A 16,606-nucleotide genomic window follows, 5' to 3' on the forward strand; every position below is an offset into this window, starting at 1 on the left:
AGTATCTTCTGTGACTATGGTTTCCCTTCCAACCTAAACCATTCTATGATTCTATGGTTTAATTCTGAAAATATCAGGCTCTAATTACAGAACAATCTTAGTGTATTCAAATCATAGTAGCTAGTGTATTTGATAAATACATCCCCTTCCTCCTAGTCTAGGCACGGCACACAGGAAAACGTGGGGTTCTTTCCCTTAACCTTTCCAAGCTGATATATCTGACTTGGGCAGGTACCCTTGCAGTCGTGGGGATCTCTGAACAGCTCTACATAACTCTTCCAAGCCTTCTGGAGCAGAGTCCGTAGCTAGGACACCCTTCTCCTCAGCAGTCCCCGTCCTCTGTTGTCTGAATTGTCCAGTAGGTTAACGCTGAGTTTGAACATTCTGCAAATGTTCTCTTTACCCCAGAACTGAGGTGAGGACTGAACTGTACCCCTTTCAGCTCCATTAGATACAGCTGAGTATCCTAGGCATTTGCCCCAGCTGTTCTCCATTTCTTTCGGAGGTGCTGCAACTCTAGGCTTTGCATCATTTTGCATCTCCTATCTCTTTCCTTCTGTACCCTAAAGGAACTGTGCAAGACATCTACAAGTTTATTCAAATCCACAGAATCCTGACAGAAAAAAATCCAGCCCAGAGATGACTGATCTTCATAAATTAGCTAGAATAGCAATGCTCTCCCCTCTTCCAATTAAATTAGGTGAAAACAGGAACCAAGAAGGGCGTAGGTCAGAGTAAAGGACAGCCTGAGGCTTCCTGAGGTCTTTGACCTATTCCTCCCAGACTAGTATTATTATGCTGACACTTTGCAATAAAATCTTGTTATATAAATTATTTCAACAGCACAGCCATATCAGAATTATAAAAGAGCTTCTTCAGGCTTTATCAACGTCACCCGATTATTCACTTTTTGAAGTAGAAAGTATTTTTGCACAGAGCATACATACATATGTAGCGTGCCTTTGTATTTTTTTTGTTCCTGTTGCAACTTGTTTTGACACAATGAAAACTTGTTTTGAAAATACTGAACACCTACAACAATCCCTTTTGGGTGCCAGACAAGAGGATTTGTCCTCCTGTGACTACACAGGCACAGCCAGCTGGTTTGCTTCACAGAACCCCTAATAATTCATCTCCTGTGTAGAAGATATTTAACATAACTTTCCAAACTCTCTGGGATTTGCTGTTTGTTTATAACAGAACAAAATCAAAGATGCCAACCTTTCTTTTTTTATATATAATTGCTTTCTTTTTAAATTCCATTTGTCAGGAGCTATCTAATTCAACATGATTAGTGCTAATTAACAAAAGGAACTTAAATTAATAAATTGTTATATTAATTCCACTAGTAGGTTTGTATTTAGGTCATATTCCATACGAGTGCTCATTAGGTCCTTAACAGGTGCTTATAGAGATGCCTCCTGCATCTCTACGCCTTGCATTTAACAAGGGCTGAATGCGAAAGTGTAGAAACCTACTGAACGCTCTTTCTTTTAATAGGCCTCATGCCAACGTTCAAGGCATAGTTTTTTCCTTGTACACTCAAGGCGCAAGACATTTAAACCTCTTTGCTATTTTTGCTATACATAATGCATTAAAAACATATTTCCATTGGGCGAACCATGTTGCCTATTTATTCATGGGCACTTCCACAGCATTCCTCACCAGGCTAAAGATAAACGAGCACTCAACGGCAGAGAAGAAAAACTCAATCTTCTGCTTTGGGATAACTATGGGCTAAACAGGAGGTTAATTCTACGCTAGACATTTTACGACACCTCTATTAGGAGAAAATGACTGTTAAAGCAAATGATCTTCCTCTGCAAATCTAAGATATTAAGACGGCTGAAGTGACAAATAGTTCTCAGCACTCTGACTTTTGGTTGCACAGCTGGAATCAGGCTGCAGCAGGCAGGCCCACAACATGGCCAGGCGCCAAGTGGCAAAGGCTCAGGAGTTAATGAAAATCAGGACTATTATGGCAAGCGCTAGGCGTTCGGGAGGCAGCAGCATTTCTAAACCACCGTCTGAATCTGAACATCACTACAACTTACCCAAGCACAGCAGCAAAACGATAAAGGTACCTTCCAGGATTTCTTTATAGCTTCAAATATATATAACGATACTTGGCACGTATTCATGTTTCTAAACTAAGCTTCTTGATGGTATGCTCTTTGGGATGTGGTTTATAATTTCCTTACTAGGCAGCTTTATCTATAGCAAATATTTTGCTTTTATGTGAAACACAGTGTCTACACGGTTCTCCATTTTATACATCTCCAACACTGGCGATGCCAAGCAAACGTCTTAAGTGTTTATACAACAGCAAGACAATAGTTCTTAAATTACCGCTACTGTAACTGGCTAAACACACAAATGTACAAAGGAGCCAGTGCACAATGCCATTATGCTGCTAGCAATTTTTTTTCCCGGGTGCCAAACAAATTCATCACATAATCTCTTCCTCTTCTAATATTTCTCTACCTCCTTTTGCTGTGATTTACCCTACAAGGAGTTTGGTAAACTTTCTATGTCCACTTCCACCTGCCAGCTTACACAAGGCACTGACTATACAGCTGGGCTGAGGGACAGGACAATAATCAAACATCAAAAGAGCTGGAGGTCTGCAGTGGGCAGCCCTCAAAATGCAGATTTTTAAGAAATACTGTTGCCTTCGGCTCAGTTCATAATATTACATGACAGAAAATTGTGTCCAAAATTGCAAACAAAGCAAAACATGTGCTACCAAAACCATAACAGGAAATAGAAGTAGTAGAACTAGAGAAACTAAGTGCACATCTGAAGCTTAAACACTAGAATTCACTCAAGTCCAAAAGCTGCTTTCTGTATTTTACTAACAATGCCTTTTTGCTCCAGAAGTTCTTGTTGGAGCTTTTACCATTTCTGATTCAAGTCACACAGAAGGGTACAAGAAATGGTTATATCTAGACACGTTTTTCAGTGGTTTGCTGATCGCAGAAACAACAGGTGGCTTTACTTTACTTGAAGCAAACAGAAATAGAAATTAAATTTTAATTTGGTTATACACTTGTGTCTCTGTTCCAAAAAACTATGGTATCAATTGATTTTATAAAAAAGTCAAGAATTCAACATAGCTCTGCTGCAAAAATTAAGATGACTTTGCTGCCTAACTTACCATAAAGCAAAATGAATCTTGACAATCTGTTCAAATCACGAAACAACCATAAATATAACAACCTGACTAAAGGCAAAATATAAAGGAAGGGAGTTCTAGGGAACTGCTGCAGAGCCAGGACTGTGGATTATTACGTAGGCTGGCAATTAATGTTTATTTCGAAGAACCAGCATAAGTAGGGTCATCACTTAGCAAGAGATGGTAACTTTGGTTCCAAGAATGTATGTGCTCCCAAACGCATGGTCCTTTACTGACAATTACAGATAAAAATTATAGCTACTGGACACAACCAGTGCACATAGACAGACCAAGGCCAGGCTGAATTCAGTAACTATATAAGCAACTTTTTTGAATCACCTGGAAATCAAGATGCTGGGATTTATTTTCTCGCAGGTTTCTGATATAGATATTTGGGAAAACACAAAGGTGTTTTGCACAGACACATTGGCTCGTAAGTGTCCCAAAGCATACATAGCAAAAGGAACCTCTCATTTTGAAACAGTTTTATCAATGCCTCCTGCTTGCCAGCTTGAGAGATAAACACTTCACTTCCTTCACCTTCTCCACAACGTACATAAATAGACTTGCTTCAGTCAGATGAAGGCTTGTGGTCTTAGATCACAGCAAATTTTGCTTCTGCTTTCTTAACTTCCATTTTCCCCTTGGGGATTACTCAGTGCCGGGGTAGAGGGTGTCTGCGAGGGGGCACTGGAATCTCTCTGTCACAGCATGGTCACTCCACTTCCTTACCAGTGGATCATGAGAACGATATTCCAAGGCCATCATGGAAAAATTCAATCTTCATACAGTCTTTTAAAATACAGTGATAATTTGCAGGAAATTTCCAGTCCTATGAGCTACAGTGTGACAAGCCTGCTCTATTTTTCCTATTTGCTGAAGTGCTATAGCCATATTTTTCCACTCCAGGTAAAGGTTAACTTCTTAAAGAGATACTGTTTATTCAAGACACTTATTATTTCCTCCTATCTAGGCTACGTAAGTGTACACTGAACTCTATTGTTGGAGAGCAGTTATTTAGCACATTTGAAGGAGAGAGTCAATGCCACACAAGATGCAACAAGGAACCTCTTCTAAGTATAAAAGGCAGGGTGAGGAATGAGATGAAATAAGGAGGGGGGAAAGCAGGGATAATATATGAAGTAGGAGAAAGCAGAAAAGACCGGGCAAAACCACATTCAGGAGTGAGGCTTGTAAGGAAAGACAAGAAGAGAGGAGATCACAGAAGTAATAACAGAATTTGAATCATCCCTAAGAGATTACTGAATCCCTTAATTGTACTGCAGAGGCAGAAAAGAAGGGTTACACCACAGATGGATCCATAAGGAGCCTGACAACCAGCATCCCTGAAAACAAAGTTTGCTTGCAGGTGAAAGTACTGATTTCATCATGCCATCCACTCTGCTTTGCCAGATTGCTTATCATCCAGGGCCGAAGGCAACATACCAAAACATAAAAGAAACCTCCTTGGATATTCATTAGGACAAACCAGTCAGAAGGAAAGGGATGAGACGCAATACATCCGTGATTATAAAAAACACATTAAAGAAGTTATTTCTCTTTGCTATTTAAAAGATACGCGTTTGCTATTAGAAGCAAGAGGAAATTCTTAAAAGGTCAGAGACCTCTGCGAATGGGGAAAACAGACACGAACACACATTTATATGTGAAAGCAGAATAATGCAGATCAAAAATGAATTTGAGGAACTGTGGAGGTGCTTAAAGAGGCTGCCATGCCAGAACCCTGCTTTACAAGGGATGTACCAAAAGATCTGACTCACGCAGAAATGTCAGCCAAAAAGGTAACGAACAAATCAACAAAACATACACAAGCAAATCAGCAGGCCCAGATGATATTCACACCCCGGAGTTCCAGAGAAACTCAAGTGTGAGAAAGTTAAACTCTTAAATAGCTTATAACCTCCTGCTTAAAACAGCTTGGTACCAGAGAAGTGTGACGTCAATTAAAAAAAGGTCTGGGAGGATAGAGGGAACTGTGGACCAGTAAAGCTCCTGTCTGTACCTTAGAAATTTATAGTAACTGTTATAAGAAACCATAAATTTATAAAAAGTGACAAATTACTGGACTTGGAAAAAATACGATCTATTGGTTAGGAGTCCAATTTCATGCGGACAAGAAAGATTCAAGTGACACACACCACTTGGGTTTCCTACAGGCATTTGGGATGGTTTTTCAAAGGCCTTTAAAAAACTGAATTACTGCAGCAGGAGAAAAGATCCATGAGCGGATAAATAGCAGGTCAAGATAAGAAAAAAGGATAGGAATGAATGATGAGTACTTTTAGGGTGAAGTCACCGGAGAACTGCAGAGAAATGGGTGTTTTGACCTGTGTTGTTCAACAAATTCCTACATGATCTGTGAAAGTGAGCAAAAGAAGATGGCAAAGTTTGCTAATGCTAACAATTTAGTCAGGGAAGAAAAAATAAGGCACAAATTCGGAGAAACTGCAGATGGTTCTTACAGCACTGGGAGATAACATACCAGGTGAAAAGTCAGTATTGACAAACATGAAAGGTAGATAGGTGAGGAAAAAGACTTAGTTTTACATACACAAAAAACACAGGCTCTGAAAATCAGATAGCGAGGAGATCTTGGTGCTAAAATGTCAGTGTAACCTTCAGTTGTAAGCAGAAAACCAAATCAGACGTTATTAGAACCAGAAAAAAAGAGTAAACCAGACAACATCACTATTTTACCATATAAATGCATGGTGAATGTATCATGAGCAAGACGCAGTTCTCTGTTTCAGGAAGAATACAACAGAAATAGTAAACGGATGAAGAAGTGGGAAAAGGGCGATCAGAAACATGGAAAGGTTCTGTAGAAGGAAGGAGTGAGCAGAGCAGGAGAAGAGGTGACAGAAGAGACATGAAGAAGTTCATAAAATCATGATGGTTATGGAGGGGATCAGTGGATTAATTATTTGCTGCCTCTTTTCATACAGGAGCTAGGGGGTAACAACTGGATCTATCAGGAGGCAGGAATGCAAAAAGCCGACAAAGCTTGTTCTTCACACCACACATTATCTGTGCAATCCCTTGTCACAGGATTTTGTGATGTTATGATGTGGGCTCAAAAAGCAATCAGAAGAAAAGCTATGTAGGGCTATTAGACAGAGGCATACCAATTCTGGATATAGAAATCCTTGAAGACGGTACAATGCGCCAGGAAAATATGACTACATGCTTTGCCATGCTCTTTCACGGGCATCAGCTACTGCCTATTGATTGGGACATGATAGTGGGCTAAATGAATGTTAGTTTGACCTAGTATGACCGTTCCTTGTGTTTAACAGAGAAATTACAAATATTACCCAAAAGACAAGACCATGGAGCTCACCTACTATTTTCACTTAACTGCTTACTTTGTAATTGACCAAGTAATTGCTCCTTCCCTGGAAGTGTCCAAGGCCAGGCTGGATGGGGCTTTGAGCAGCCTGGTCTAGTGGGAGGTGTCCCTGCCCATGGCAGGGGGGTTGGAACTACGTGATCTTTAAGGTCCCTTCCAACCTAAACCATTCTATGAAACAGTATTTATCTGGGCTATTAAACCTCAGCTCCTTCCAAACTCATGTATTTCTCTCTACCCTTTTCTCTCAAGCAAGAGAGGACATTTTTTTGCATCAGTTCCTAACTATAATTCCAAATTCTAATATAGACCTAGCAGCTTCGATAAATGTATAATGGAGTTCTCTAATGAAGCCAAACCAGACAGTTCCTTCACGCTATTTCTAGAACAACACCTAACCCTGGTTATCTAGGAACCACCTACATTCTAGCCTTTAATTCCTATAAAGCAGTTGTCTTCCAGCAAAGTGCTATTATATTCCACTTCTACCAAGCCAACTCCTCCAATCTACTCTGTGCATTCCTATCAATATAGGAGAGAATCTTTTTTTGCAGAAAGAATATTTACTATATATCGAAACGCACATATGTACAAGTTCACACACGTACATAACGTCTATATAAAAACACAGAAAAACTAGTTGCCTAACAGATTTTATTTCCATGCACTTCTTACAGCACCTATACTCCTCATCTTTAAATAGTTGTTTTTCTCTTCCCACAGTCAAAGCTTTAATGAGAAGTGACCAGAAACAAATAGCCAGGCCCCTTCTGTCTTGGCTGAAATCCACATAATGCATGACAGCACTGAAGATCCCTGGCAGGCACCTGTCAGAAACTAACATACCATAACTTAAGAGTCAGACTTAATTATCCAAAGAGACATTTCAAGAAAAGTACATGAAAAATATGACTCAAGAAGTGCGACTATCATGTGTATGCACTGTACTCTGTAGTGTACGCAGAGAAACAATGTAAAAAAACCCCACCAATATCCTGGGAAAATTCTAATTAAAAGCTCTATCTATTCTGTCTATTATATCTTATCATCAAAATAATTTTGTTATTAAGGTTTGCTGGTAAATCAACTGCCTAACATGTTACAAGGACAAAATGCAATCATTAAGTATTTTAACAAAACATAATTTTTTGTATTTGCCTTTCTATTTTTCATGTGTAATTCTGATCAGCTGATGCTCCCACAGAAAATCAGAGTTTTGATTTAATGGTCTATAAAATCAAATTAACTTCTTCGTAAGCTTCATACGGCTGGGTCGCCACATCTCGTCTCGCTATGGCTGTCACAGCATATTGGCCCTTTTGTGTTCTGAAAAAGAGCCTTCCGGCGGCAAAAAAATGTCAGCCTTACTTGATTTCAGGCAAAGAAATTACTTTTCTTCAGTTTCTGATGTGAGACTACCAAAAACCAAAGAGTTAAACAAGTGACTCAGCTCAGCACCTCACCCCTTAGTTTGTACCTACCCCGTTGCCCTTCTCCAAAAAGAACCCTCTGAGCCTTGTAAACGTTCAGAGACAAACACACAAACACATAGGGAAGGATGGCGTCCCTACATTTTGTGCTTCCAATCCCTACTCTCTTCAGAAATTTCTACATTTCTTTTTAAGTTTAAGGTAACGCATAACAGAGCCAAAGACTGTCACGCAAAAAGCTTTGCGAGGAAAGTGTATGTAAATGCAAACAAGTTAGTTTTTGGAAATCTACTCTTTATTGTTGCCTAACATGCATGAAATTCACGTAATACATGGAAATACAGTTTTCCACTTTTACAAATAAGCAAGAAAAACACTGAAATACAAACCAAATACTAAAAAATTATTTATTACCTTAATTACACCTATCAAGGAGGGAGGATTATAAAAAAGGTGCAATGTTTACATGTAAACTTTATAGTGAGATTCGAAGTAGCATAGGTGGAAAACAGAAGTTTAAAGGAAACAAAGAAACTTGTTACTTTAAAAGAATCCAAAATGTAGTAATAGATATTCTGCCTAAAATGTGAAAGGATTCTGACTTAATATTAAAAAAAAATGAATGAGTTGAAAAACTGGTTAATGTCAAAATAAAGAAAAAAAAAAAATCACTAGGGCACTGTAAATTTACCGACCACAACAGCAAGTCTCTGACTCACTACAACTGAGTTTGTCTAAACGGCAACACAGAGTCCCCCATTTTTTTCAAATATCCTTTTATTAGACCAAAAGATGCATTTCCCCTCCTCAACCAGGCAACATTAAAGCTCAGAGCAACCATTTCTGCCAAATAGCAACTAGCATCTTCACACGATACACGTCTTCTAATGTGATGGTATTCGAGGAGAAGGTATGGATGGGGCTGAAAACGCTACGGCCCAGTGCACCAGCCTGGCACTTCCTAATCATAGCACGCTTGCGCTGAGCACGAACCGCAGCCGCGCTGGTCATACACATGTAGCTCGCACGAGGTGTGTCTGCATCTGATTTTAAGCTGCACTTGACCTTACGGCGGAGCAACAGCCAATATACAGCTGAGAGCACTTGAGCCCTTTTAAGCTTTCACCCTTACAGCGCCCCGGGGGATATGTGAAATTACCACCACATTCACCAAACACCGGTGAATGGTCAGGGCCAACAATGTTATTCAGAAACCAGTTTTATCAGCCACCTTGAAAAAAAGAATAGGAAACCTCGGAACAACTTCTTATTGTGATACCAGTTTTCCATCCTCCTGCTATTTTTAATGACGAGTAGGTGGATTTATGTAGGATAAGAGAGTAAACTGAGTCCTGACTTGCTATCCTTGATGTATAACCTAAGTCTACAGAGCAGCACTGGGTCGGACAGAAATTGGGCCAGAGTGCATCTAAGAACTGAACTTAATTTGTATAAACAAACAAGCTTTATTTACAGTATTCCTTCATCAAATCCCAGGCTTAGACTCTGCATGTTCTTTAAAGACTCCATTTATGTACACTTGAATGCCTATTTAAGCAAAAAACAAGAGAGCTTTCCCATGGAAACTGCACAGAGATGTTTTACTTCACACGTACACCACAAACAAGGCTGCTAACTTTCCATAATTTACTGTATTTTCTTAGGCTTGCTATTGTATTTTAGGATCGAATCTTTTGGAGAAGCCGCTTACGCGGAAGGCCACAGACATAAAAATAAATGACCTAAGAGAGGCAAAGCCCGAGATATGAACTGAGAGGAAATGGCATTTCCACAGCTTGTAAGAAAATTTTAATATTTTTGGTTTCCCTGTTTCTCGCTTGGAGGAACAGGTGAAAATTTTGTGTTTAGTTGAGAAACAAGCAATCTGGAGGCATTTGGAATCCCATTATTTAACCAGGACTTGATTCGTCCATTAGAATTAAATCAAGCCAGAGGGCAATCCCTGGGCTAAGACAATAGCAAGCTTTAGTTATCAGATGCTATCTCTCAGCAAGGAATCTAAGTCAGTGGGCCTCAAAGGAGCCCGGTGATTTTAGAAACCGCTTCAGAGGGCACAGAGAAAGACTTCATGGACTTCATCAGACAGGCATACATCAGTCCAAATACTTCAGCAAGAACATAAGCAGTTTTTCTCTGTGAACGAGAATGATCCTGCTAAACCGATACTCTGATTTGAGAATTTGCCTTTTAGATTTAGGTGATATGTGCCTAAGTGTGAATGCATACAATCTACCTCTGTATGTATGTATTTTAGGGCAGTAATTTTGCTCCTACTTATAATTACTACTGATTGTCTCAAGGCTACAGCAAAGGGTTAAGTCCTAACTTCAAAAGAGATGCCTACTTCTGCTTGGGGGCCACAAAGATAAGCCAGGATACCAAGACTTTCAAGTCTAGCCCCTGAGTTGAAGGAATTGGATGGACTTACCTGTTTGACAAAAAAAACCCAACAAAACAAACGAACACAAAAAACCAACCCTGGGAGAAGGCTGGGCACGGAATCAAAGTCCCTTTGGCAGGAACTTACGACAGCTCTGCCCATGAATAAGCAGGCTGTGCTGAGAAGAGTGGCAGGGCTTGCCAAAACTGAGGATGAGAAAATCTCTGAGTGATGGTATTTCAAACTTGGTGGTGCTTCTACATAGCATAAAGCAAGACGGTATACACGCTGCAGTACATGACTGGACGGCTAATGAACCCAGTTGGTGCAAAAGCCATCCTTGCTGCTGTCAAAGTGAAGAAGATCAAGTGTCTGAGAATAAAGTTGGAGAATTTGGTCAGATACCAGAACGTCAAGTGGGAGATCCTGTGGCCCTAGAACAGTAGGGCCAGAAAGATAAACAGAGCTGTTCTGTCTCAAAGGATGCCGAGCACTTGGGAGACCATTTGGCTAAGAGGGAAAAAGACTACATATAAGCAAAACCTAAACAGACAGTATTTAGAAACACAAACAAGATGTCTCTGATTTATCCCGTCTAAATTTACTTCAGCTGACCAGAATTGCATTTTTTCTAGATGCTAAATCATGTATCCTTCTTTTCTGTTTTTATCTGGGATGTTTTGACTCCGTGCTTGAGCTAATATATTTAATTATAATGCTTTCCTATATATCTACATATATTCTCATATACTTGGTCCATAACATGGCTACAGTAAAAATAAAGTAGAATGAAAAATTATTTGGTTGTGTTGAAACACACTAACCTATTGTAAGAAGCCCTAACAAATATTTTAAACACTGTTTACATAAGGTACTCAATTGTGTTAAAAATCTTTCTTAAAATATGCTAACACATACCACAGCATCATACTTTTCTTGATGCGGATTTATTTATGGTACATACCCAGGAATCACTAGTTGTTCCTGCAAGCAAAGCGCTTTTAACTAGAGCAGCTTCTCTGTATCTTTGCAGATCAATGATAGTTATTTCAGACATCGCAGCATACTTTCTTACCCCGCTTCTCATCATCTTTCTCATATTACATATCCACTCTAATACTTAAATGCAAAGGCTTAAACACAAGAATGAATAACCTCACGTGTAAGCGTACACATTTAGTGCTTTTTAAAAGAACTGTTACAATACTTCTAAATTTCAAGTGCAGGGCAGAGAGGTCCATTTGTATACGCCCACTCATAAATGAATAAACTTAGCAGACAGCATACAGGTACTTGTAAGCTTCCAGCTGCAAAAGAAATGCATTTGTAGTACAGTCATAAAAAAAGCCACAGTAATCCTTCCAGTTATTGTTTCATCCTTTTTTGTTTGTTTGTTTTTTAACAAAATACTCATAATATTTTGCTAGAGAAAAGAAACAAGTCTAAAAAAAACCCAACATATTTGATCAAGGCTCTCCTATACAGTAAAGCAGGAAAACGAAATACTAGCAAAAAAATTTCTATTACCATGCAACAAAATCAAATGCTACTTGATGTTGTCCATAAAATTTAAATTATTATAAAATCTGCAAATGCTTCAGTCAATTGTTGTTTGCTCCCATCATTTCCAGATTACAATCAGTCTCTGACCATGCCATTCATTTGATTTACTCAGCTTGAACTATCTTCATTTCTTCTTTACGCATCTTTGCTAAATTAATTTAATCTTCTGATTGTCATTCAAAACATTCATTCCGATATGCCTTATTATTTATGCAGTTTGATGCCCTTACGTGCTGTGCAACTGACAATCAGCCTGCTTAAATCTGTTGCTGTTCTAACATTTTTACACTTTGCAAAATTGAAATACTGCAGCAAGGCCGTTGCCCATATTGCTCCATTCATGTAAAATCTGTTTTGCTTCATTAGAAGACAGGGACGACATCTAGTATACAAAAGGGGCACCACTGCCCACGGCAGCTTGCCCTTGCAACAGAACCACTTTGGGGCGGCTGTCCTGTCATCCCTAACTAAAGGGGATACTTGGACTAAAGTGGTGTCTCCCCTCAGCCTGAAATGTGGGCTTGCAGAAAAACTGCTGCGGAAACAGTCCAAGATTCTCTATTTCTAGCCAACAGAAAAAGCAGTAAAAAACAAATAAAAAAAAATAAAGAGATATTCAGACTTTTATATAAGTTTCTCAGGTTCTGATAGGACTGCCTCCTATGCCAGATTGGTGGTTTGCTCTACCTCTTCCTGTTCTTCTGTGTCTTTTTATTACAGCCTTATTCCATATCTTTCAGGTTTTTCTTCCTCGCTCTCCCCATCTCACATGCTTCCCTTCAGGGTGCCCCCCACGCCAACACAAAACCATGGAGTTACCTTGACTGACTGCTACCATGCAGATTACTCCTGCTGGGGGCTATCTTGTCTACTTAGATTGGAAACTCTCTGGAGCAGAGATTGTCACCGCTCTGCGCCTGAACAACGCCTGGCAGAAAGAGTCTTCTTTGATCAGCCCTCTGGCACTTATGTAATGAGCATGATTAATAAAGTAGCTGTCTGTACTCATATGGGAACGCTAGGACTATAGGAGAACAAAAACAGGTTCAGCTTTTATAACGCTGGAAACGTACAGTTAATTCCATGCGATTTCTACCGACAGATGACCATGTAACAAATGGAATATTTAGTAGGAAACGGCAATTTGACTTACTTTGCTCTCTTGGCCATTTCATTGCCATCCCAGCGGGGGCTGTAAGGGTAATTCTTCTGGGCCTGGGAGTACAGCTGGCCACTGTTAGTGAAGTGGTAGACGGATTGAAACGTTAGGGTTGGTTGGTCTCGAGGAAAGTAGAGGGGTAGGTCAACTGAAATAAAAAAAAAAAAGAAAAGGAAAAAAAGTCATAAAAATACACCATTGCAATTTTTTTGCCTTTTTTTTTTTTTTACTATGAATTTATCGTTTCTCTCTATTGATTTAAATGTGACAGAAAAGGAGAAATTGATGATTACTTCTAAAATATATTTCTGTATTTCTTACAAGTAATGACTCCAACATACTGCTGTACGGGACAATTTGCTTTATAGAAGCATTTTTGCTAAGTACATAATTAAAAAAAAATTTAGCAAGTGTATTTCTCTGTTAATCATAATGTTTACACCGTGATTATTTTGTTATAGAAAAAGTAATGCAGTATTTTCCTTTATAGTGAAAATTTCCCTTTCAAAAACTCACAAAATACATTCTGTTTACGCTTTCCATTCAAGAAACAAATTTCTCTTTATCTGCTTTAGCCAATTCATTTTAGTGCCCCCATGGACACCAAAAGCATTATCATTCTCATTTTACAGCTGTCTGAGACTTAAAGTGATTAAATGATTTGATAAAGCATGTATAAAGATTCAGTCACATGAGTTGGAAAAGATCTCAACTTACTGTCATCTGTCAGACAAAAAAAGTCCCCACAAAACCAAAAACACACTGCAAAGTCATTAATACCCAAAACATCTCACTAAAAATAAAAATCAGAACCTCTTAGTTCCCTTTGCTTATCACTGACTCACGATCAGCTAGGTCTGGCAGAACAAGAAAATAGTCTACAGCAGTTAATAATACGGTCACAAACTGGTTTTTAACTTTTTCATTGCTAGACTTATAGTTTAGATTTCCTTGGTCATCTTTTAGTTTCAGGAGGCTTCAGAAATCTGTACTTAAATTGAGTTATGACAACAGACTTGAATTATTTACTTGAATTATTAATGAATTCATTTTTTTCCTATAGCAATGAGTGAAATAAATTAATAAATTTATAATTCATTCATATAAGCCTGGGTTCTTAGTATTGTCTATTTGTCACTTCACAGTCCTTTTCAAGGAGAAGGAACGGCTAAGTTAATAAATAGCTTATAATAGCTGAAGCAGGAACCAAAGCAGGTGGCACCATCACTACAAACAGAATTTGAAGAGAGTGAAAAAGCATTACAGAACTGAACCCATCCTCAGGTGGAACAAGATCTCCTCTCCAGTATGCTTGGTAATGCACTGTGTTTTCTACTTTTAAATACTTCATGGAGCAGAGATTCCAGTACTTTCTTTGAAATCTCTCCTCGAACACTGAGGTATCACTGTAAAACATGTTTTATTTTTGTAAATCCCATGCTATCATCCCGCTAGTCTCTACATTTTTCAGTTTTTCTAATCATGTCTGAATACTTGGATGTGCATCAGCCAAACCACAGCTCCATTTTTCCTAAATTACCCTCCAAGTTCTAAGAGTAAAACTGTTTGTAGCCGTGAAGTACACAAAACCGAATGCGATATTCCAGCTGTAGTCTCAAAATACAACTAATCACTGCGGACGACAGCGTTTGCTCAGTTCATGACCCAGGTCTGAGCTACACGTGATAACTCCCGGAGTCCTGGTGACTCAGCTCCCACAGCAGCTTCCAGCAGATATTTAAGCCATAATGACATGGGCAGAGTTCTGCTAATTTGAGAGCCGATCACCGCTGTAATGAAGGTTAGACTCAAAGATTGCTCTGTGAAATTCCTCTTTATAACATGATTATTAAATAATAACCCTGAAAAACACTGGCTTATCGAGGCCATTTATCAGCAAGCGAGCTGTCTCCTCCCCTTGCAAGTAGTACGTATGTGCCGCAGTCTCTGAAGGACTTCACTGTGGAAAGCAAGGAGCAAGGTTCTCTATTTTAACGTTATAAATATACTTCTTCAGCTCTGAGTGCTTATACTCTCTTCCTCTAGTGCATCTTTTTCCTTCTTAAGTACCAGCTCCTTAGAGGAAAACTACTCTGTGTACTTGTGTATTTTATCACTGTGTGAAAGGAATAACAAACTTTAGCAAGACACTTGAGTAATAGTTCAGTCCTTATATTTAACTCTGTACTTGAGAATTTCTGTCTTTCATTAACCTTCCTTTGAAAACCTCTGTCTACATAATGGGGGCAAGCAGGAACAGTTTTCTTCCTGCTACCTAAAAGAGAAAGTCTGCACTTAAGAGAAAGTATCTAGCACTAGAAAAACTCTTTAAATGGATAATTAAGACATTGCTATCACTACAGAGACGCTTCCGTTTGTTACGAGAAGCCTTTCTTTTATAAAAATATTTTTCCAGGAAACGTACCACCAAATATAACAGAAAACATTTTATCCTTTTATTAACCAAAACCTGCATAGGAATTTTCAGGAATTACATTATAAACTGTTAAATCAGATAATCAGATTAGATTTAAAATTGTGCATCCCACATCTGGCCAACAGCAGTTATCATCCTGAACTGCAAGTAGAGTTTTGAAAACTTTGACCTGCCTTTGATTTCTACACTACCCTTCACCTAAAATCCCCAAACTCGTATTTTCCGAACCCAAGCGTTTCCAAGGTGCGAGACGAGCCCAGACCAAGTAAAAAAACCTGTCCCTAATTCTGGAACACAACCACACCTAAAAGGCCCGTAAACAGGAAACAGCCTTGAGTTGTAAAGTGTTATACATATCTCAAGGTAGCCAGCTATTATTTCGGCAGTAGGAAGGGAAGGCAAGAACTCACTTCCGTCGCAGTGGATGCCTGTCCATTGACACCGTGAGTGCGCAGAATGCTTGGATTTGGAGTGAAGCATTTTATCGTACAGGAAAAGCAAGCAAATACCATTGGTAATCAATGCTAGCAAGGTGCTTTGAAGGTAAAAGTTCAAATTCTGCCCATAGTCACACAGGTGGATAAAGAAATTTTTCTTTTTACCTGGTCGTATAGGCAATCTGTCTCGCAATCTGTGCATCAATACAAAATCACATCTACCTTCACGCGACACGTAAGGTGGCAAAGGTGAGCGTTATCATAATTACATCCCAGTCAACATTTACACTTTGTCGTGAAAAATGCATCACAGCTAAAACCAACGCACTGCTTTTGTAAATCAACACCTGAACTAGGCAAACTATAAAAGCACGCTTTGGTTTGGCATGCTAGTTACCTAAGAACTACAAAAACATATTCATGCTGAATATAAGTACTATTTCCAAATAACAGCTGACTCACAAAGTACCCTGGTGATATGTCTGCAGAAAATAAGCAGATGACTCATGTCTGTAAATTCCTGAAAGTACCAATAGACCCCTTGCTTAGTCATCTTTTGCTTGGATGCTGGGTTCATGAGCTCTGTAAACTATAATGAGGGATCTAGCTCTTAGTAGGACTCTCTCTCCCTTTT

General features: G+C 39.0%; 1 protein-coding gene across 1 annotated transcript in view; it reads right to left on the reverse strand.

The window, feature by feature from the left end:
• BABAM2 (BRISC and BRCA1 A complex member 2) overlaps positions 1-16,606 on the reverse strand; it is a 173,827-nt gene that overhangs the window by 6,582 nt on the left and 150,639 nt on the right. The window contains exon 11 of the mRNA XM_063328660.1: positions 13,093-13,246. Coding sequence (XP_063184730.1) covers positions 13,093-13,246 — 154 coding nt within the window. The remainder of the gene's footprint in view (positions 1-13,092; positions 13,247-16,606) is intronic.

This window comes from Chroicocephalus ridibundus, chromosome 3 (genome assembly GCF_963924245.1).
Source record: "Chroicocephalus ridibundus chromosome 3, bChrRid1.1, whole genome shotgun sequence".
Taxonomy (NCBI): Eukaryota; Metazoa; Chordata; class Aves; order Charadriiformes; family Laridae; genus Chroicocephalus; species Chroicocephalus ridibundus.